This window comes from Cygnus olor, chromosome 2 (assembly GCF_009769625.2).
Source record: "Cygnus olor isolate bCygOlo1 chromosome 2, bCygOlo1.pri.v2, whole genome shotgun sequence".
NCBI lineage: Eukaryota > Metazoa > Chordata > Aves > Anseriformes > Anatidae > Cygnus > Cygnus olor.
In genome coordinates, this window is record NC_049170.1 from 124,269,831 (window position 1) to 124,292,577 (window position 22,747).

The following is a 22,747-nucleotide window of genomic DNA, read 5'->3' on the forward strand; positions in this document are numbered from 1 at the left end:
CAGCTGTCCAGGATGATGGCTTTGCACCCTGACGAGCAGCAAGCAGCAGCTCAGGATTTCCCCGAAGAGGAACTCACTCTTGGATTGCAGCAGATGAACCTATCTATGCAAAGCAGCCAGGGGTACAGCCACACATTGCAAATGCGTCCTTTACATAAAGCAGGATGCTTGTCTACATAGGAAAATTCAGCAGTGGGTTGAAGTGATGTAACATGGTAGTTTTACTGGCCTAAATACCTGTATGGAACGATTCCCCTAGCACAGGGCCTGTGCAGAGTACTCATGCCACTACTGAGGACAACCAGCAGACCTCACATGAGCTTCCCTTGGGCCAGGATCTCACTCAGGGATTTGGCATCTGTCCGAGAGCCAGCACAGAGTGCCAGATAATCTGGGCTGCTGCAAGAGAGGAGTATTTCTCACTATGATGGTATCCAGCCTCTATGACCACAGAAGCCCAAGCATTCGAAAAATGGATAAGGGGCAACAGTTTTGGCTGGATGTAATCTCTAAAATCTGTCCTTTTGAGTGCTTGAGTATTAACATATATCCAGATTCACTCAAACTACAGAATGGAAGAAACATCTTAGAAGATTTAGGACTACCATCAACATGGCAGCTACTTCCTACTTAGGTGGCCAGTGCACTTTTCTCCCCACAATAAGATTATACAATAAACCACTTTGCTTAATCCAAGACACATCAAACAGAGTAGTATGTTTGATTTCATTGTTTAACTTCCCTAAGAATTAATACCCAGAGTACGGGTATGAGTTCAGTCGAAAAGGAGTTACATTTTTGCCTTATTTTAGAACAAAATTGTTAAAGAAAAAAATAACGAAGCATGCAAAACTAAGCACAGTTCAGAAAGCTGATTTTTCTTTTCTATACTATTTCCTATAGAAAAGAAAATGTTTGTTGTATTGCTAGAAAGCAGGGAGAAAGACTTGCAAAGCAGCCTCTTCCTTCCCTCCATGAACTAGGAGAGGCCCGTCCATTAAATCATTGCACCCCACGTGTCCTTTCAAGCTGAGAGGGGATGAACAGCTGGGATAACAGCTCAGCGGGCTTACACAGCACAGTGCCAGCCCAATGTCACAGGGCAGTTTGGCCCCATTTCGTGACCACCCAGCAGACGAAACTGCTTGCACCAACGCCACGCGTTAGTTTCTGGAGGAGCCTCACAGGGAAGGGTGGGAGAAGCGGTGAGCACAGGAGTGTGGTAGGAGAGGGCCCGGACCTTCGTGTCAGGGCCAGAAGGATGCTGGTGGTTAGCAGGGAGCCCGGAAAATTGTGTCTAGACGTTTGGGGAGAGGAGAGGTGGTTCTGGAAAAAGCCCTTGGCGTTTCAACACCCTAATCAGCCGGGACGATCCCAGCAGGCGTTCTCCTGCAGTGACTTGCTTCGTGAGGGCTTGAGGTGGCCCAGAGCGGGAGCAACGTGCCTCTTGTTTTCCTTCACAACGTAACCGGGTCTTGGCACTCGTGCAGCAGGCCCCGTGTCCCCCGTGACGGCAGCACGGCTCCTGCTGCCGGTCGGCGAGTCGCAGCAAAGCCTTCGGGTGTTTCAGAGGCTGGGGCTGCGGAGCGGGGGTGCCTCAGAGAGAAAAGCGAAAAAAAAGTGGCTGCAGATGTGTAAGGAGAAATGATGTGGGAGGACATTTTGGCGAGGTGGGGAACTGTAGCAGCGGTGTGGGAGCTGGTTCGGTGATCTGTGATGCGATAGCGGCTACGAGCACCCGGTGCCAAAAAAAAAACATGCCGTCTCCTTCGAGCCGGAATCGAACCAGCGACCTAAGGATTCCCGCGAGGAACGCCCCTACAGTCCTCCGCTCTACCAGCTGAGCTATCGAAGGGACTTGCCATACAGCCCGCCGCCACGGCTCAAGAGCGCACCGCGCGCCGCCCGGCGCATGCGCGCACCGCGCACGGCTCCGAGGCGGGAAGCGGCCGGGCCCGGGGCTCGCTGCGGGGTGGGGGCTGCGGGGGGAGAGGGGGCACGGGGTGGGGGGACGCTGCGGGGGGCGGCGGCAGCCTGTAAGGGAGGGCGAGGAATGGTTGTTACCACGCGGGGCCAGTGGCGCAATGGATAACGCGTCTGACTACGGATCAGAAGATTGTAGGTTCGACTCCTGCCTGGCTCGCTCTGTTTTTTTTGCCGCGCTCCATCTCCTCCAAGTGTTGACACGCAAATACACACCTACAGAGCTCTGGTTGTGTTTTACTCAGCTCTTTCTTCGTAAACCTGCACTGGTAATTTCATGCCACTTACGTGCCTGGCACATCACTGGATTATCACATCTCCCAAAACAACAACAAAAACACCTTAACACATAAAATATAAAAAACAACATCTACACTTAAACTTTTCAAACCACTTAAATATCCACCCAGTCAAACACATTTCCTGTGGCAACAAATAACACAATTAACACTCCAATGAAGTTGCACAGGCCGAATCATAGAAGCATATAATATCCCGAGTTGGAAGGGACCCACAAGGATCATCGAGTCCAACTCCTGGCACCACACAGGTCTGCCCAAAAATTCAGACCACGTGACTAAGTGCACAGTCCAAGCACTTAAACTTTAGTAGGCTCCGTGCTGTGACCACTGCCCTGGGGAGCCTGTCCCAGCGCCCGACCACCCTCTGGGTGCAGAACCTTTCCCTAACACCCAGCCTGACCCTCCCCTGTCCCAGCTCCGTGCCGTTCCCTCGGGTCCTGTCACTGTCCCCAGAGAGCAGAGCTCAGCGCCTGCCCCTCCTTAGGCTCTAGCCGAGGGACAGTGCTTGCCCAGTACAGCGCGGTGAGCAGGGCAGATAGCACCATGCCAAAGGGCAGAGGAACCGGCAACACCACTGCAATGGGCAGTATTACCACAGTGAGTACGCACAATCAATAGAGGCAAGCCAGTAATGCCTGGTAATCAGACCTGGGAACAGCCCACACCTCCATGATCGCAGATTCAACGCGAGGTAAGGACGAAATGGGTTCACGTGGAGCAAGAACCACCATTACGAGTTACGGGGCGATGCAGCAGGTTAGCAGGGCTCCTGTTGGCCTCCCGTCCTCTCAGCTCCAGCTGTGAAGGGCACCCGCAGCAGGACATGACACGAGACCTGGCGCCACAGGTGGAGGCGGCACGCCGCCACATTGTGCATGCTCCTTTGTCGCTGCCAAACATGGCTGGCCAGGACGTAATGTGGGACATCTGTGTTTAACAGGGAAAAAAAATGGTATCTTTTTTTACACAAAGAGCGTATAACGGCTCTGTGCTCCAAAAGTTCCGGGCAAGTAAGTCTTGGCTGGGTTAGGCCGGCCGCCACGCGGCGCAGCCAAAAAAGCAGAGCGAGCCAGGCAGGAGTCGAACCTACAATCTTCTGATCCGTAGTCAGACGCGTTATCCATTGCGCCACTGGCCCCGCACCCGAACAGCGCCCGGGCAGACGCCCCCTCAGCGAGCCCCTCTCGGGGGGGGCGGGGCCGCACGGCGGAGCGCTGGGAGCTGGGGGGGGACGCGAGGGTGGCGGCAGGCCCGCCGTGCGCATGCGCCGCCCCCCCTGCAGCCGGCTGCCCGTGGAGGGCGCATGCGCAGAGCGACGCGCGGGGTGGGGCGGGAGCTTGGCCGGCCGCGGCGCGGCGTCGGGCAGGTCCCTTCGATAGCTCAGCTGGTAGAGCGGAGGACTGTAGAGGCGCTGCCCGCGGGAATCCTTAGGTCGCTGGTTCGATTCCGGCTCGAAGGAGACGGCATCAATTTTTTTTTCTTTATTTTCTCTCCTGCAAACTGGCTTCAGTAAGCTGCCACAGCTCGTGGTTGGAGGGACACGCTGCCCTCCCGTGTGGGAGCAGATCCCATCTCGTCTCTGTCAAAGGTGCAGCCGGGGAAAAACGATAAAACTACCACGGCCAGGTGCCAGCTGTGCGGTACGCATTGACCTCTGTGCTGCAGCTGCACTGGTGGGAGTATGCGTTTGTTTCCAGTAGTAAACGTGCATATATTTGACATTATTCCATGTGAAACCCCAAAATAGGCGTGTTTAAATCACTCTTGGCCGGTTTTATAAGATCACCCGGTGGCACGGCAGGGCCACGGGTCTCCTTCCCACAGTGGCCTTCAGGCTGCAGTTCAGCTCCCCCCATAGGTGCCAAGTAATCCTCAGCAACCAGAACTCTGCTCCGGGTACCCTGCCTGGTGGCAGTGGATAAAAGTGTCCCATGGTCATTCGTCTGGTGGTAGTGGGCCTGAGACTCTTCCCTAGCCTCTGGTCATGTTGCAAAGGGAGGCACAGGATGAGCTGCAACAAGGTGGAGCAGTGGGAGGAGGCAGAGGTGTCCTTTATACAGAAGGGACTTAATGGACATGGTCACAGGCTTGCTTGGCATGTGGTAACTAATAAAGCCAGCACTCATACTCTGCTTTTTTTCCCCTGTCTTATGTTCTATTGTAGTGCTGTCTTCTTTTTCCTTCATGTCATCTTTTTCATTACAGGTGCTACACGGTGTGCAGAAAAAACACACTTGGCAATGACTCCTGGCTTGGAAAAAAGTAAACATGTCTCAAGGAAGCAAAGTCTGTCTGCATTGTAGGGGAAGAAAGGAGGTTTTCTCCTTCAAAAGAACCTAGAATTAGTTTTCTCTGTGTGAGGGTGTGCTTTTCAGATATAACTGCAAGTAAGGCCCATTATCTGTGTGAATAAGAAAGGTAAGAAAATTGTCCATCAGTGGGCAAGAAGATGTATCAGGCTCAGCCACAGTCAAACTTACAGGCTTCTGGTATGTAGTTACACACTTCATGCATTGAATCACTGGCCCCAGCTAAGCGTTCTATTATTTAGTACATTTTAATGTATGCTTATGTACACTTGTGCCACCTTTTCTTGTTTTTCTTCAAGCGTGATGCAGTGCACCCCTCTTAGGAAGTATGTAGGAGGAAATCCAGGGAACAGGGGCACCCTGGGAAGCAGAGAATGAGTAAAGACATCCATTTCCTTCTGTGTCCATTACCTTAAATGTTCACACACTAGCAGTCAAATCTGAATTCACAGTCCAGGAACACCCCTTTGATACTCTCTGGTGTAGGAGAGTGTACCAATTCCATCCAGGGCCACAAGACTAATTTTTCTTAGTCAAGTTTCACCCATTTGTATATAAATGCCTTTGCTCCTACCTTTTGCAGAAGTTCATGGAAATTCCTGCATTCCTTTTTACTTATTTAGTGGATCCCCTTTTTCCTCTTCCTCAAGGATGGTTCACAAAATGAAAGCACACCCAGCACCTCCTATGGAGAAGGGACTATCTTCTTTCTTCCCCCATCTTGCAAGCTGACTTCTTGGCCAGCTTGAAACAAGATGTTTTTTCTCTCTCACCCAAAGGGTGAGATGTGTCGTTCTGCATAAATACATGTTACCTGTAATGAAAAGGAAGACAGAGGAAAAGAAAAAAAAAATACAACAGAATGAAAGCCAGGATAGACAGAGAGAGAGAAGAGAAGAGAAAGGGAAAGTAAAGGTGAAAAGAAAAAATGCAGGCAGTGATCTCAGGGCTTACTGTGTGCTAAGCAACTACCTTGCCTCTGGAGCTATGTCCTTATTACATTAATGCATCAATGTAATTGTTTGGCTCAGCTTTCCACTTGTCTAGGACATGTTCAGGTGTATAAATATATTAAGTGCTTTTTATTGCAATAAGAGTATATGTGGTGCTTGGATGGCAGAGTAGCTTGCGAAGTACTTAATTTAGGTGCCAACTGTCAGTGACAAGCCGTCTGTGAGTGCTTAATTATTTCGGTACCTGGCCTCCAGTTATGGCCAATAAAGAGCTGTGTGCTTGTATCCTATTTAATCATTTGTATCAGATTTCTCACTTAATAATAGAAATGTGCCAGAGATTAGGTATTTTTACTCCGAAACTCTAAAGTGTGAGGTGGGCTGGCAGAGGGCTGAGGTGCTGCTGTTAAACAGCTGTCAGGGACCAGAGGGGACAGCTGCTTCAACAGAAAGGGTCCTTCAGCTCCAGCGCTGTAGGAAGAGGTTTGTCTGTGTTTCAAGCAAAGGCTCTCTCTTCTACTGCAGGAAGGGGAAATATAAAAAATCTCAGGGAAGTTAGATTATGAGGTTAAAAGTCCCCAGGCTGCCTGGAGGAGTTCACAGGAGAGGTGGTGAAAATGGCCCTTCGTGGGGAGGTGCTGGCTGCACTTTAAGATTTGTGGCACGTGCGTGGACAAGAGGTCCTGCTGCTCACCAGCTGGGAAACCTGGTGCATCACCGCTGGAAGTGTGAGCATATCCTTGCTGAGTGAGTTAGTACATTAAACTTTCCTATTATTTTTTCTTGACTTGGGTAAGTGACCTCTACTGAGGCCCTGGGCAGGTAGGCGCGACTTTTAGCGTCCCAGGAAGTTTCCCAGCAATTCCAGCAGCTGGTCAGCAGCCGAGACAGGGCTGCTTGGGTCGGGAGGGGGAAAAAAAGAACCAAAAAAAACGAACGAGCCAGGCAGGAGTCGAACCTACAATCTTCTGATCCGTAGTCAGACGCGTTATCCATTGCGCCACTGGCCCCGGGTGGTGATGGCCGCACGGGCCGTGTTGGGCGGTGGCGGGGGGGGCTGGGCGGCTGCGGGCCCGTGGTGCCAGACCTTATCACCCCCAGCTCCTGTTGTTGAGGGGAAAGCGGAGTTTTGCAGCCACAGGTGGTGGCTGAACGGTGGGACACCCTGTTCCCCCAGGGAGCCGTGTCGCAGAGCCATGTCCGATGTTGCCACGATGAACGATGTTGCCGCAAAGAGCTCTGCAGCTGTGAGCTGGGAACAAGTCGCCTCACATTACCTGCATGCCCAAAATGAGGCAAAATGTCATTCAGTCTGCAAATTCAGGGAGCTGTGTCATGCCTCTTTGCTCACAAACTCGGCTCCCCAGCCTGCTCCGGGCAGGGATCCCTCCTGCTGGGCAGGGGAGGTAGGATCTGGCTCCATGTCCGCAGCACAGTGGCAGCAGAGGAACCTTGGGGCCATCGCCCCATGCTTGAACCTGCACCACAAGTGGGGACAAGACAGCCTGGGCAACTTGTCTTCTAGGTAACCCCAGCTCCACCATCATACCGACACCTCTCCCGTTGCAACATACCAGAGTCGCATCTGCATGTTAGTTCCTGCCCCAAGCTCCAAGTTGCTCTTGGTCCATACCCCCCATTTTCTTCCTGTGGCTCAGCTGTCAGAGACAACTCTTTTCAGACTGTCAAAGCAGGTTTTACCTTTGAATCCACACAAAGCACCGTGTTGGTGCTCTGGAAAGGACATCAGTGGCTGTGCTCTTGGTCACTTGGCATGCTCCACATAGGCAACAGCACCCCAGAACTTGTTTTCCTTGTCAGTCAATCCAAAGTGTGTTTTGCTTCTCCAGAGAGAGATGGAGAAAACCTCACAGTTTAATGATACTTGGGATTCAGCCTCAGAACTTCTTGGCAATGCTTGCTGCCTGTTTTTATGAGCCCTTTGCTAATCTTACCACAGCCACACGTGTTAAGCCAGTACTGATAACAACCCAGGTGTCACTGGGCTGCTGGCTTCTCTCCTGTGATAGTCTTTGGTTGTTCTTTGATTTCTGGCTTGACGGTTGTCCAACCACGCTTTCATAAACAGGTCTGTACTGAACAGAGCCCAGCTAACCAAAAACAAACTGCATGATATTTAGCCTTAGCTTAATTAGACAAACAACAAAAGAATTAGCAAGCCCTGTACCTTTTGGAACATGGGAGAACAGGAATGGCTCTTCTTTCCATTCCATAGGAGCAGGGCGAGATTCACATCAGCTGCTGCCAGAGAAAATGTCAGGAACTGCTGGAGACGGACGTTAGTCACCACAACCCTATCTGAACGTGCATTGCTACCTCCCTTGGCAATGATGGTTTTGCCTGACTACTGGGTATTAACAGGGCACTGTTATAACTGAGCAATAACTGAGTGTTGTATTTCTGTGCTTTGCATGGTGCCACATCAAGGTTAGATGAAGCAAGGACCTATCCCTGTTCATAAGGGAAAGTTGATTCAGTTTCATCCTTCACAAGCAAAATGTTAATTTGTTATTGTTCTTTTCCCCAAACCAGTCTGACATGTTGATCTTCTAGGTCTTTTTTTTTGTTTTGTTTTAATCTTTTGTTATTACTTTGGATAATTCCTCAACAGGCTCCAGTTCAGGGACATGTTTTGGGGCACTGGCTGCATTGTCACCCTGGCAGTGGTCTGCTCTTCCTGCACAAGCAGCCGTGCAGCTGCTGTCTGGCAGGTCTCAAGCCAGAGGTATGACAGTGTCACAACAGGGGCCTATCTTACATCAGGAATGCATCCAGCTAAAACCACCTTGTAACTATTGCTCCGTGAGGCCTGACAGACAAACGTTGCTCTGGCCGCTACAAGTGAACGCAGATGAAGGCCTTCTACACAGCCTCCTCTGCTCAGCCAGAGGTCCTCTCCTTCTCATGGATGCACAAGCAGATGGGATGAGGGTGAGCATCTGTAGCTCCCCTGCAGAGAAGGCCTGACTTGGTTGTAAGTGCTCCTTCAAGTCAAGGACCATCTTGTAGGGTACCACGGGTATTATGTTCTGGATAACAAAGAGGACATAGAGAGTGAAGTTTGAAGAGGATGAGCCACTCTAGCTCCTCCTTGATCCAAAATAAGGAGATCTTGCTTCACCTTCCCTGCACTAAGCCACACAACTCAACTTGTCCCTGCTCTGGTAGTCTGTGGACCCTCAATTTGATAATCCAGGAAAATGTTTCATTTCCTGTAGGTCAGAGAGGTGAATCAGCACAGTCAGTGCAAACAGTGGGATAAGACCTTGCTGCCAGGGGCAGTGCAAAAAGGAGAGGCACAGGCTGCCCCATCCCGTTTGCTAGAGCAGCTCAGCCACTTTCAGTGCCTTGTGAAGGAGGAGGGTCATCCTGAGATCACAAAGCAGAAAACGTGGAGTGGGAATAAAGCAGTGGGACAGCCTGTCAAATCAGTGGAAAAAGTGAAGAAGGAATCCAGTAGGTAAGAGCTAGAGCTGCTGCCTGCCTCCATGGACACCTCACTTTTGATCTGTTATTTCCGTCTTCTTTTTGCTCTCCTTCTTGCTCTCCTTATTTTTTGCAGGTGCTAGTAAGGTGGGTGGTGAAGATGAGGCCAGATTCCTCTTGATTTGCCTCAGGCCAGTGCAGGGGGGTGAGCACTGAGGGGAGCAGCCCCTTCATAAGCAGAGACTTGCAAATAGCTCCTCTTCTGCAAAGGGGTTTTATTATTCTCTTCTAGATTAATCACAAAGAACCACAAAGTGAATGAAAGAGTGTGAGCGTGTCCAAATAGCTGGTGGGCATTTAATAACAGGAAAACTGTAATTGGAAACAGAAGAGTGCAGGGGTTGGAGTAGCGCGTTTTCCCAGTTGGGCAGCTGGGACTGGCACTTATTCCTCCAGTTGGCAGTCAGACATCCTCCACCACATGCCCAGGACAGGCAGGACATCAGGGTCCCATGGATTTGGGCAGGGCCACAGCCAAAAATAATGGTTTCATTCAAAAGCTTGGTCAAGCAGAGAACAGTCCTCCTGCCTGGAGGAAGCTGGAGTCAGAGCTGGGAACTCAGACTAGGGAATGAGTGCAGGCAAGAGCTAGAAATGAGAAGGGGTGCTACAAAGGGGTGTGCAGGTAGGGAAAGACACGTGCCTGACAGTATGCTGCCAACCCTACATTTTGGTGTCTTCTCCTAACGTGCTGTGTTGGCTCACCTGGCAGCAAGGCAGACTCTAGGAACACGACTTTTACACTTTTTAAGCTGCTGGTTCAATTCTGTCTGAAGGAGGGTTTCTCTGCTTTCTTGTTTCTCAGCCCATGAAGCAAGAACGTGTTCTTCCACCAAGAGCCATAAAACCTCCAACAACCCCCCAGAAGCCTTTGAGATTCAGGTCTGCACCAGTTCTTCGTGCCAGATGGCCTTCCTTGTTGCTCCTGTCTCTAGAATACACTTCTCCCATCCTGGCCTCTCCAGAGGGGTTCTGCAGCTGACGAAGGCACATGCAGTAATGCTTTGGGTACTGTGGAGAACAAGCTGGCAACCTAGAGAGCTTGTGAGGTGCCCCAAGCTCTACGTGGAGATTTACCACATCCTTTGACAAGGAACGAGTCATTAGTATCCAATTACACTGAAATCATACTTAATTCAAGACAGGTTAAGACAAAATGCAAATAAAAACACTTACTCGCAGCTGCCAAGATAGATAAACTCATAAAAGAGGTAGGTGGAGAAATGAGGGAAAACCAGGCTTCAGTTAGTTGCTTTGAAGATTAAATCAGCAAGGCCATTCCCTCATATCCAGGCATTTTGCCGCAGGCTGTCCTGACACAGTGAGTAGCACGCTATCTTCCTCCACACCTTATACCTCAGGCTGTGTTGACCAAGAAATATTTCCTCATGGGAGAACAAAGCGCCTCTCATGTCTAATTTCCTCCTTTAAAAAAAAAAAAATCCCTTCCAGGGAGGTCCCCTGATTTAACACGGAGCTCCTCCGACTTCTTCCTTACCCAGAAGGCACACTGACCCTTCTCAGCAAAAATAAAAATGATTTCATTCCCTTAGCATTACCTTGCCAGCCAACAAAACAATACCCTGGCCCAAATGCCAAGTGAGAGTGCTGTCACGGGAAAGGCATCGGGCTGATGCCTGAAAGCCACCGTTTTCTGTGTTCTTTTTTTTATTATTATTTTTCTGTAACAATGTCAACATCCCTCCTTTGCCTTGCCTGCCATCACTACTCCTATGGGCATAAGGCAAAGTGTGTGTGCCTCATCAGCCTTGTTTTGGAGGGGATGTCTTGATCCAAGCTAGTTCTGGGGTCAGGATCGAGGGGAGCTGTTTCTGCCTGAGCAGGGACTGCTCTTTTCTTCATGGGACTTGTATTTGCAGAGGGAGGGTGAGATGGTCTGCTGTGTTCATGGAAGAGGATAAGGGGAGCTGACAGTTGATGTGGGAAGGATGAAAAGTGGGTTGCTGAGGTGCTGCAAAGTAGAAGAGGAGGTGGAGGAGTCGTGCAGGGCTTTAGGGTATCAATTCAAAGGGAGCAGTGCTTATTCAGCGTCTAGGACATCCTGGGACTTACAGCTGTGCCCGCCTGCTCTCTCCTTTCTTACCGTGGCTTTCTGTCTTTTCCCCTGCACACCTTCCATTTGCCTCTGTAGGCTTTCTTCCCCCAGTTTTACAAAGTGGCCTCACAGAGACCAGGCAGAGATATCCATTAGATGGGTAAGGGTAGGAGATTGTTTTTGTTTATTTGTTGTTTTCTTTAAGTATCCGAAAAAAAAAAAATCATCTATCTTGAATGTCATGGATAAATGATTTTATTTACATTTTTGCTTTCTCTGGCCTGATCTGAGTGGGATTTCAGTGTTACTGTTTGCTCATAGGCATTGCTTGCAAAAGGTTATGGCGAACTGCTACCCTGTGGCCACCTAACGCCTATCAGGCTCCTGGAATGTTCTCCAAAGGACAGCGATAGCCATGCCTGCCCCATTTTGGCTGCAAGACCAAGGAGTTTGGCAGGTACCTGGCGGTCAGGAGTGGCAGAGACGTCTTCTGCTGACAGAGGTGACTGGGGATGCTGTTTGGCATAGAACAGGAGATTGGCCCCCAGGCTCGATTCCAGAGGTTCCTCAAGGTGTTGGTCCAGGGAGCCAGACAAAAAGACTAGTGATGAGCAAGGGGCCTCCTCCCACCACAAAACTCCCTCTCCTGGGAGCTGGACTTGAACCAGTGGCTAAGGATTGCTCTGAAAGCACCACAGCTCTTCAAAGCTGCCCTTTTGGTGACAAGGTCAAAGCTTTTGAAGAGGCACCAGAAACGTGCGGTGTGGTGGCAGAGGGGGACCCAACACCACACGTGTGGATGCAGGCTGATGTGCTTGAGATGGTTCCTGCAGTGATAATTCAAAACAACGTTAATCTAATACACTGCTGCCTGGTACAATGAACGCAATGTCACAATCGATGGCATCCCTGATCAGAGCTTGAGTCGTGCGTGTTCAATTCCTGACTGGTTTGAATGTACTTCTTCCAGCTGCTGTTGTCTCTCTGCTCGTGTGAGCCTCCCGTGAGGGAGGGGGGGAAAGAACTTGGCTGGTAAATGTCCAGCAGAGGAGCTTGCTCTTCTAAGCTGACTTTCAAAAGAAAAAAGGCATAGGCACTCAGATGTGAATAGTCATGCTGGTTTTGCTATACACCTAAAGAGCATTTGTAGGACAAAGGAAGACATAAAAGGAAAGCAGAGATAAATTTGAAATACATCGGAAAATAAGGCTAACAGACAGAGGTACCACCCCTGTCACCGGGCACATGCCAAACAAGTGCTTTAACAGGCCTGATGATGCCTTGCTGTCTGAAAACCTTCCTTCCTCTACACCCCAAATTTTAGTTTAACTGTAACAGCACAAAGCTCAATCCTTTGTCTTCCAGCACTCAGTTTTTACTCTGTCCTGAAGGAATGACCCTCAGGAAGAGGAGGGATGAAAACACAAAGTAAACCAGTCTGGGGGCCTGGGACAGTAAAGTCGTGCTGAGTATAACTTTAAGACAGTCTCTCCTTTGAATTACAGACCTAAGTGTTGTCCTGGAGAAAAAATACCTGCACTCCTCTGCTCTGCCAGCTGAGCCATGGAGGCTACAGACTGAAATAGCATCACAAGTGGCTGACGTTGAGCGGACCAGGGCTGGGGAGAAACGTGACCCTGGGCCAAGGCTGTATCTCTGCGAAGCGATGAGCTGACACCAGCTGGGAAGCCTGAGCTGGATCTGTGCTGCAAAACACAAATCACTTCTCCATTGAACATCACTGTTGTTTCTTGGTGATAGAGCTGGGGGTTTGGAGGGGAGCACTATGGGTTGTCAAGGATAAAGCAGAAATGAGATCCGTTCCCTGGTCAAAATTCCTCCTGCTAAAACTCTGCTATCATTTTTTCCTTAAATTCTGGTTGGCCTGGGAGGCCCCCCTGCTGCTGCCGTCTGGGCTACCTGCGTCCAGCCCCACCATCACAGCACCAATTCATCCTCCCTTAGCCGAGCGCTAAGTTACCATGTTATTCCATGAAATGCAAGAACGATTCAGGGAAAAAACAGTCATGCCTTCCCCTCTGGTAACAGGGGAGGCATTTAGTGATGATCCACAGGCTCCCATGAGATGCCGTGCTCTTAGCATAGCAAAGTGGAGGGGAAAGGGTCAGGGCTAGACGTGCTAAAAGAGTGAAGCATTTGGTCACTTACTCTCTGAGAGGATGAAGGATTCCTGCTTGTATTCTTCCATTTTCTGTTTTTTTTTTTTTTTTTTATTATTTATTTATAACCTTTCCCTTTGTGTCTCATTCTCAAGGCATATTTCCCCAGCACATATTTCAGTGTGTGGAAAATCAAGCCTGTTATCTCTGAAATTCGTCCCTAGCCCTGGAGAGGGCCTATTTTTAGGTGGTCAGTTATGTGGGCCAGTTTCTTCCCCATGCAGCAGTTAGGACATACTTTTATGCCTTGCATGTGAAGTGTAGATCTCTTTCTATCAGTAATGTGTTGAGAGTCCAAAGTACACAAAAGGGAATGAGGGTTTGGGAACCTTTGGGCTTGTAAAGTTGCGTGTGGCTGAGGGAGAAGCTGAATCTGTAATCTTCTGTTTGTTGTTCCACTGCTTGAGCAGCCTGCCTTTTCGGGCTTGCTCGTTTTGAGATTTTTGAGAATACAGATAATTACAGAGATGATTAATGCCTCGTCTTGATCACAGTTCAGGTTTGCCCTGCCTCACTGATGGGCACGGCCTGACCACCTTTTCTAATCCTGATCTGAAGGACTTTGAGTAAACCAGGACTTTCTGCAGGAGGCAGAGCTCGTGTCCTCTAAGGCCAGGTGACGTTCAGGTTTATTCTGGCCTGCTGGTGTTGCTGGGTGGCAGCAGGAAGGCGTGGGACCTTCCTTCTGGAAGCCTGCAGACAGCCAGGAGCAGCAACACCACGGCTTGGCGTCCTGCCGGCAGCAGAGCCACAGCACGTGGAGGTGACTTCCCCTTGGAGCTCATCCACGGACTCTCCCCATTTCAGGGTCTTTTAATCCAAGTCTCTGAAAATTGCCTGCTGGCATTTATGTTGGTTGTGCTTATGAATCTGGAACAAAAATGATGATTTATTTCACCTACCCTTTTATCTCATGTTTCTGTCTGTTTGCTGCAAACCATGGAAGCTTCTTGAGCGTGGATAAGTCCAGAGGAAAAGGCTTCTTTCTGGCACAATTCAGTTCAGATGGGTGTCCATCCCCTAATCAAAAGAAAAGGACAGAAATCAACCCTCTGGCTACTGTTTTTTTTCTAGCTTGTCCCTGAAATCCTGTGCCCCTGCACATTTCATGTGCTTCCAGTGAATCACCCGTAGAAATGCTTTGAGCTTGCCTCTGCTGCTGTGATTTCAAAAGTAGAAAGAGAACTTTCGGAAGATGTCATTACCTTCTGTGCTGGACTGTCTTTCCCTGGAGACCTGAAACCATCTCCCAGATTGTTTCTAGAAGGTCATATTGCATATAGGCATATTGCCTATCATTATGTATAAGGTACGCAAAGATGAATATATATGTTGAATGGAAAAATGTCCATCTCAAAAGGCAGCTGTTTTTGAAAGCTCTTGTCCCTGTTGCAAAGGCTCTCTATTGCAGCACTGAGTCATGTACATCAAAGGGTAGGTTTAGTATTTATTGTAGGATGTGTAGTGATCACAATAAAATCACAAAATACAAGATGCTGTTCGCAGTTTTCACTTACATAGGTAGGAGGGCTTCATCTTATAGTAACTCATCTGCTTAATACCCTGTTGCAACTGTAAGTGGAATTTGAGTTTCTGCAACAGGCCTGCTGTAGGTGGGAATGCCAGTATTCACCATCCACTGCTAAGGGGCTGGTGACTGAGGGATAAATGGGCACAGATGGAGGTGAGATGGGTGAAGAGCACCCCTCATCCTCACCAGGCTCATCCTCACCCAGGCAGGGAGCCTGGTGCTTGCACAGCGAGCCTTCTCCCTGCTGAGCTTTGTGGCAAGGTAAGTCACGTGGGAGTTACCCTGCAGTGAAAACACGCTTTTCCCTTTGTTTTCCAGTCATGCAAGAGAGCAATAGGGCAGATTTCCTATGACTGACAGATGAGAGCTTCACGCCACTGGTACAAGATAAGAGGTTGCAAAGGGGAATTCTCTGAATGCAAAACCCAGGGATGTCATTATGGTATTGAAACCTGAACCTGGACATCACTCAACCTCTCCTGCCGCCTTCAAATCCTTCTCCTAAACCCACTGCTTTGCAGCCAGTCTTCCAGGCTCTCCTGGCCCTCAGTCCACAGACCACAAGCTGTGATACACCGCAAAAATAGAGGAGTTAGAAGTGATGTCTAGAAAACCAAGCATATCTCTAGGAGCTAGTTTTCTGGTTGTCAGCAAAGCCAGGTAACGCTCCCAGGCAAACTATGCTGTAAAAAGATGCAATAAAAAAACACCCTTGCAACCTTTGTGATGTCTGGCAGGTATCCAGATTTTCTGTGCAGGAGCAGAGCTAAGGCAGGTCCCCTCACCCTGTGTTGCTCCATTGAGAGATGGCTTGGTGGCTCTTTCAAGAGAGAGAGCCGTCATGGGCTGGTGGGTGCAGAGGCCATCAGATGTCCTCTGCGTATGCATCAGATGGCACTTTCAGCCAGTTAACTGAAGACTTTTGTGGGTCGCCACAGGTAAGTATAATTTTCCCAGAATTACATCCCAGGTACACATTGCACCTTCAGAGGTGCCTTAGTTCACTGACCCAAGCGCCCCTGGGTTTTTCTGTGTCTTGAATGCCCCCTGCTACACGCATCGCTGTACGCAGATGCTTCTACACAGTGGCATTTCTAACCTTCAGCTTTTCCTCACAGAGTTTCACTGTACTGTCGGGTGGAAGCATCTGCCTCGCCGTGCGAGGAAAGCCTTCCTCACCCAGCGTAAAGCTCCTTATTCACGCAGGTTTTGATGTGCAAGGGGCAGCTGAGGCAGGGTCAGCATGAGGCCTTCAAATTCCTCCAGACACCAAAGTCACCTCTGACCTGGCCACAGAGGGGAGGGAGAGAAGAGAAATATCGTCTTGCTGCTGCCAGGAACGAATCCCCTCCACCCCTGCCAAAAGCCCCAGCTGTCCGCTGCTCAGCTGCCAGCACAGCTTTCCCCGTGCAGCCCCAAGGTCTTGTCTACAGCAGGGAGCTGAACCAAAGGTGTGACTTCAAACCAGTTTAACTAAACTGCTACAAATTTCTCATCGAAGCAAGGTTTCAGAAAAAGTTACTTGTTTTTATGTGACTGCTGACAAGTTTGTATTTTTACGTAGGTGAAATTCTGGCTTGGTGGGCTGCAAATGGGTACAGGATTTCACCCGAATGCTTAGAAATTATGCAAGGCATTGAAAATAAAAACTAATCAGTAATACACTGAATTTAATGTGATTCACTGTCATTGCATGCAGAGAATACGAATCATTTTCATGTGGAAATCAATGAAAACCCTCACTTTTCTATCTCCCTGAACTGCCCAGTTTGCAGACTGGTGCTGCATACAGATAAAGGGAGTTGGGGTCTGCCCCAAGACGGGTTCAGCTGCTGTATAGCATGTGTCATATCCAAGCACTCCAGGGTTAGGAGTCAACATAAACATGAGAGTTTTCCACAAGACACTTTGTGAAGAAAGTATTAAAGTTATTGATTAAAAGAGCAGACAATATACTGATTGCATATACAGTAAGTACAGTTGCAAAGTGATTTTATACAGTACATGTGGGAACTTTGGCTTAAATTGAGGTTGAGATATTTATTACTTGTACAGTTGTGTGATAAATTATTGGCAAGTAGAAGCACAGATGGCTTTTCCTTAAGATCAGGCATCACATGCCACAGATTATCTGGGAAATTGTCATTTTAAAAATAACTCCAGAGCAAGTGCCAAGCTGAGAGGGATATCAGTGTCTAATAAACAGACACAAACACTGCAGTGCCCAAAACTAAAATGTATTCGAATTAAACTATGCAGAGAGAGAGAGAGAGAGACTGTACAATTAGTACACATTCTCTAGCAGTGCAAATTAAAGCTTTTCATACTGTATTTCTTCTGACTCGTTCCCATTGGGAAGTTCAAATAATGCTTTTTGGGGCATATTAAAGCTGCTGTGGAATTTATGTGTTGAACAGTCCTGTTAGATTCTAATGTTACAGCTCCTAAAAAAAGTCATACTGGAAGTTAAGTGCAGATATAGGCAGGCAATTTTTTTAAGCTGTTTTTCAAGGTGGTGACAGGTTTACACCCCAAATTAACCGAGCCCGAGAGCAGCCATTGCTTCTATTGCCTTCTCCGGGGACTTCATGTGCTCCACACCTTGGGAAAGCCAGCTCCCAGAGCCTGCCGAAACACGCGGCCTAAACTGCAGGCTGCACATCGCCTCCTGGGTGTTCATTGTATCGCTGGAGTGAGTGGCTGCGAAGATAAGGGGGGAGCAGATGGCGCTTGCTTATCGCTTGGCCTCCTCCCAGGGGGGTGAAGGCTGCCATGTGCGAGTGAGGAGAGCCAGGGCCCTGCGGCCACCCCCCCGGTCCCCCGGGAGCCGTCACCTGTCCCAGCCTGTCCTCCTCTCACGCGCTTATATGGGCACGGCTGAATGGCATCTCGTGACGCCGCGCTGCTAAAAACAGCCCCGGCTCCCCTCGGCACCCCGTTTAAACAATGTCCTCCAGTGAGCACAGCCCAGAGAGCCTCTGATCGCAGCGGAGCCTTGGATTTATTTCAAGGGAAATTAACCCGGAAACCGACCTGCGACGCCGTGATCTGGAGCGTATGCCCCTGGAAAAGCTAGGCATGAGCACCTCCCTGAACTACAAGTCCTTCTCCAAAGAGCAGCAGACCATGGATAACCTGGAGAAGCAGCTGATTTGCCCCATCTGTTTGGAGATGTTCACCAAGCCGGTGGTCATCCTGCCCTGCCAGCACAACCTGTGTAGGAAGTGCGCCAGCGACATTTTCCAGGTAGGTTCACTCCCGTGGAAAGCGCTGCTTCTGCAGGGACAAGCAGCACTTGCTGAATGAATGGAAAAGCCGAATATCACACGGCTCAGTTGGTTGATTTTAGTAGTTGGTAAGACTGGGGGCGGGGGGGGTGATTTAAAACAGAACATGAGCTGGGGAAATGTCCCCAGGGCCCAGCTTCCTCAGGGCTGGGGCTGAGCTTGCACCAGCCTGAATTGCTCCCCGTCAGCTACAAGGAGGTGGCAGCACGCAAGAGCCGAGGAGCCAGGCCTACATCCTGCAGTCTCTGTGTGTTCTCCTGGGCTCCTCTGTGCAGCTGCCCTCGCCTTGGGCATACCTACAAATGGATTGCTACACACAGGGTTTTGCCCTGGCACTTTTGGAAAAGCTGTGCTATCTCTAGCGCAGGTCGTTGCAGCGCCATGAGTCTGATCTGAACAGCTTCAGCTGCTTCTCCCAGTAATTTTTTTTAATATGGGCTTTGAATGGCTTGGCCCAGAGCTCCTTGTGCTGGTAGGGAAGAAAAGGGGAGAGAGAGGGATGTGGCCTTGATTTCAGTGGGCTCTGGTCCATCATGAAACAGCCTCTGCGTGCTCCAAGGACAATGTCTTGTTGTCAAAACACATTTTGGTGAAGTTGTGCATGGCCTTACTCACCTCTTCTTGGGCTGCTTGGCAAGAACAGGCCTCGAACCCCTACCTGCCCACCAGGGGAGGCACGACCGTGGCTTCGGGAGGCCGGTTTCGCTGCCCCTCATGCAGGCATGAAGTGGTCCTTGACCGGCACGGCGTGTACGGGCTGCAGAGGAACCTGCTGGTGGAGAACATCATCGACATATACAAGCAGGAGTCCACAAGGTAAGCAGTGAATTTGTACCCTTCATAGAATATCTGTCACAAAAGCAGACACTGCTTAGGTGACCGTGGTGTCCTTCTGGTCTTTCTATTTGTCAGAAGTGAGGTTTATTTAGTTATTTTCTCTCTTGGAAGTACGGAAATGGGTTGTGCTGCTGTGCATGCCTGCCTGTTTGCTGTACAATGATGTCAGCGCTCACTTACTGAGCTCAGAAAACAGTATCCAAATAGATGCTGAGTTTCCTCGCTACCACTAATAGAAGACGACTATGCCATGCTTATTCACATGAGCAATACTTGCCTGCGCAAGCGAAGACCTTGAAGTCAGAGTGGGTATTCATATGGATAAGGGAAAAGTAGCTAGGTTCATGTTGCTTATTTTATAAACTGTTCAAAAGAACATCTTTCTCTTTATCCTGTACGTTCTCGTGCTAAAGAAAGGAAAGGAATTTCAAATTTTGTTAGAAAGTCCTGAGGGACAGGCAACACAAACAAGGAGATGGGTCAGTTGCACAGAGAGGATGCCCTGCACCATAAGATCAAATCAAAACTCAATAAAAAATCTCCACTCCTGTCAGCTTGGGATGTGAATGCTTGGGAAGAAGTCAAGCCTTATTCAGGACTCTGTAAAAGTGAAGGAACAGCCAGAAATAATATATGAGAGTGCTATGTGGTTGTGTACAAGAATCAGGATCCCACTATAGAGGAATGGATTAATCCTAACAGTTAAGATTACTCCTAATGTTAATTGCCTGTAATGGATGTGTAACAGATCCAGCAGTAGAACAATATTGCATTCTTCTCTCTCTCTTGCCCTGGGATGGGTAGTACACATGCTACCACCCTGGGGAATGTAGTAAAGGGGAAGCTAATCGTGGTCCCAGGCCACCAAGCAAGCAGACTCAGACTGTTGTCACCAGGGTGCATCCGTAGGGCCGGTTTTGTATGGCAAGGTGTTTTGTACACCTGAAGGAAGGTGTAATCCTGGCCACGCTCCGTGATAGTCATCCCATCCTGCTCCCACAAGAGCTTTGCAGGGATAACAGAGGCAATACTGGGGCAGCAGGTGGGCACAGGCACTGGACCCCAGCTCAGGGCACTTCTACCCTCCTCCAGCAGAGGAGGTCAGTTACTAGCAGAGAGGACGTTTTGGAGTCCGGCAGTGGCTTTGGCTATTCTTGGCTGTTTGAATTCCTTCAGGGACTGTTGTAGCTGGGCATAGCTTTGAGCTCCAAAACGCCGGAGAGCACGAAGTTGGCTTAAAATTGTCCTTTCTGCTGCCCTTAGCACTCCGAGCCCAGGGAAGGTCAGCTACCCTCGTGTGTGTCATTGATATCCAAATATTATTTGAGTCAGAAAAATCTCGGAGGAAATGAATCAGCAGAGCTATGGTGGTGGACTTTGCTCTCAACAAAATTAGCTGGACATGTGTGGCCTCATGTCTTTTTTCTTTCTTTTTTTTTTTTCCTACTCAGAGTTGTATTTAACTTTAAAAATATGGAAATGCAGTTCCTTTTTCCCATGTAGTTCATGGGCAAATTGAACAAAATTCAGTTAAATAGAAATGTAAGAGATTTAGTAGATTATTTTTTTAAATTCTACTAAAGTACAATGCAACAAGGAGAATAAAAGGGGAGAAGAGAAAAAATATAAATATGAACATATAGTTGCTTAGCTACCTATCCAAAATATTTGTTTGTTTAATCTGTTCAGGTGTTTATTTAACCTTCATGTATGTCCTTAGATTTAAAATAATTATCAGGGTTACGTAGCAGCAGCAGTGCATAACAGCATTATCTAAACTATTTGGCACTTTGTAGGCTTCAGCTGCTTATCTCCCTCTGCCTAACGTTCCTCCGGCTCCCATGGTGTGTGAGCAAGATTTGCCACTGCTTTACCCTGTGCTGTCCTGCTGAAATAAGAAAGTCAAGGGAAATCAAGTCTCCTCTCCTTCCTTTTGTACCAGTCTCCTTCAAACGGAGGGCTGGGTTTGGCAGAGGTACATAGGAAGGGTGAGATGTCACCTTTGCATCTTTGAGTGTTCCCAAGACAATCCTTCAAGACAGCAGCTCCTGTGACTTCCAGAGGGGAACCTCTTCCCCCAGGTCTTTCTGTGGGTATAATTCACCATAACTGCATGCCAGAATGATGCCAGTTCCCAGCTGCTTTTTGCATGAGCTGAGGAGAGTGAGGAAAATCCAGATAAGGAGCAAGTTTTGTTTCCTGCTTAGAAAAAAATAATTGATTTCAAACATATTTTTTCTATTTTGAGTTTCTATTTGAATTAAGGCATTGTTCTTTCAAAAATAAAAGCTGGGGCAGAAGCTGCTATGAGGTTGGGAAGCTCTGCCCAAGCCCTCACATGCAGCCCTTCTTACTAATAACAATCACATCATTTTTTTATCTTCTATCACATTGCTCATCAAACTCCAGCCGATGACAGCGTAGCCTGTTGCCCAATTTAGAACCTATTAGCAACACAAGGAAAAAAATATTCAAGCAGGATGTGGCTCCTGCAAAGCTTTAAAGGAGGGCAAAGTGCCGAACTGAGTGGAAATAGAGTTGACTAAAATATTACACCGATGTTTGAAAGTCTGTGGGCCACTGATTACCCAAACTTTCTGAGGAGCATCAGGGGGCCTGCTGCTGCCAGGAAAGGGTAGCTGCAGGAAATTGGGACTTCTCACACGCTCTGGCAGCCTCTAACGAGCTCAGCCAGCTATTCCTGATCAAAGGGTGCTCTGGGCTTTGTTCCAGCTGAATCCTGCTCAGCGAGGGTCGAGTGCTCCTTCTCCCTTACACCTACTAGGTGAAGGCTGGCCCTGCAGCCCTGTGCGTGGACAGAGCAGCACGTGCAGCAGGGACCAGGCACCATGCTGAGAGCAGCGTGCACAGGCTCTGCGACAGTGGTGGCAGGGTACCCAGCACTGCCACGACCAGCTATTCCTGACACCTCAGTGGTCTCATACTGAGCTCCCAAAGGGAGGTTGTGGCTCTCCAGGATGGGCTGCAGAGATGCCTGGGCTCTCAGATGGCTGGACCAGGGAGATGGGCAGGTGGTGGGCACTGGTAGGGTTGTGACACAAACCAGTGCTGCAGGAGGAGCCCCACAGACTGCACAGCACGAGGAACGAGGAGAGAGATCACTTGGATATTCTCCAAGTCCCCATGGAGACAAAGCCCAAGCCTTACCTGTGCCAAAGGTTTTCTTGGGTCAGGCATTCACAATGGTGGTGTGTATGTATGGAACTGCAGGAATCCCAAAGTCCTTTTTTTTTTTTTTTTTTGGTCTTCTCATTTTTCAAGCCCCACTTCTGCCTTGAGTATTGATGGACTTTTTGCCGCTTTTGGGAGACTCCATCATTGTGGTTGATTTCCAAGGACCATCTCCTCCAAGTTTCATCCAACCTGCAGTGGTCCATTCCCGTGTGCAAACACTCAAGCAACGGTGGCAGGAGGCCTGCATGGATTCACAAAGAACTCCTGATAAAACTAAAAAATTAAAAAAAAAAAAAAAGACGGATGGATTACCCAGGAATATTTTGAGATATTTTCCAAGCTTGTAGAGATGGAGTTAGGAAAGCCAAAACCCACCTGGCGCTGAATGTAGTGAGAGATGTGAAGGGTAAAAAGAGCTTCTACAAGTACATCAGCAGCAAGAGGAAGGCTAGGGAAAATGTGGGTCCACTGCTAAATGGGACACAGGAAAAGCCAAGGTACTCAATGCCTTCTTCATCTCAGTCTTAAATGGTAAGATTGGCCTTCAGGAATCCCAGGTCCCTGAGACCAGTGGGAAAGTCTAGAGCAAAGAAGACTTACCTTCGGT

At 48.8% G+C, this 22,747-nt stretch overlaps 1 protein-coding gene and 5 non-coding genes across 6 annotated transcripts in view; 3 read left to right on the plus strand and 3 right to left on the minus strand.

Annotated features, from left to right (window-relative positions):
* Positions 1 to 1,765: 1,765 nt before the first annotated feature.
* Positions 1,766 to 1,855, minus strand: TRNAY-GUA. Its single transcript is given in 2 exon segments — positions 1,766 to 1,801; positions 1,819 to 1,855. It is a non-coding gene; the product is annotated as a tRNA-Tyr (tRNA).
* Positions 1,856 to 2,070: 215 nt separating this feature from the next.
* Positions 2,071 to 2,143, plus strand: TRNAR-ACG. Its single transcript has one exon. It is a non-coding gene; the product is annotated as a tRNA-Arg (tRNA).
* Positions 2,144 to 3,350: 1,207 nt separating this feature from the next.
* On the minus strand, positions 3,351 to 3,423 carry TRNAR-ACG. Its single transcript has one exon. It is a non-coding gene; the product is annotated as a tRNA-Arg (tRNA).
* A 231-nt stretch (positions 3,424 to 3,654) lies between these two features.
* On the plus strand, positions 3,655 to 3,744 carry TRNAY-GUA. Its single transcript is given in 2 exon segments — positions 3,655 to 3,691; positions 3,709 to 3,744. It is a non-coding gene; the product is annotated as a tRNA-Tyr (tRNA).
* A 2,740-nt stretch (positions 3,745 to 6,484) lies between these two features.
* On the minus strand, positions 6,485 to 6,557 carry TRNAR-ACG. The gene has a single exon. It is a non-coding gene; the product is annotated as a tRNA-Arg (tRNA).
* Positions 6,558 to 17,542: 10,985 nt separating this feature from the next.
* Positions 17,543 to 22,747, plus strand: part of TRIM55 (tripartite motif containing 55) — a 40,167-nt gene continuing 34,962 nt past the window's right edge. Inside the window, exons 1-2 of the mRNA XM_040545787.1 lie at positions 17,543 to 18,067; positions 18,752 to 18,924. Of these exons, the coding sequence (XP_040401721.1) occupies positions 17,879 to 18,067; positions 18,752 to 18,924 (362 nt within the window). The 5' untranslated portion in view covers positions 17,543 to 17,878. The remainder of the gene's footprint in view (positions 18,068 to 18,751; positions 18,925 to 22,747) is intronic.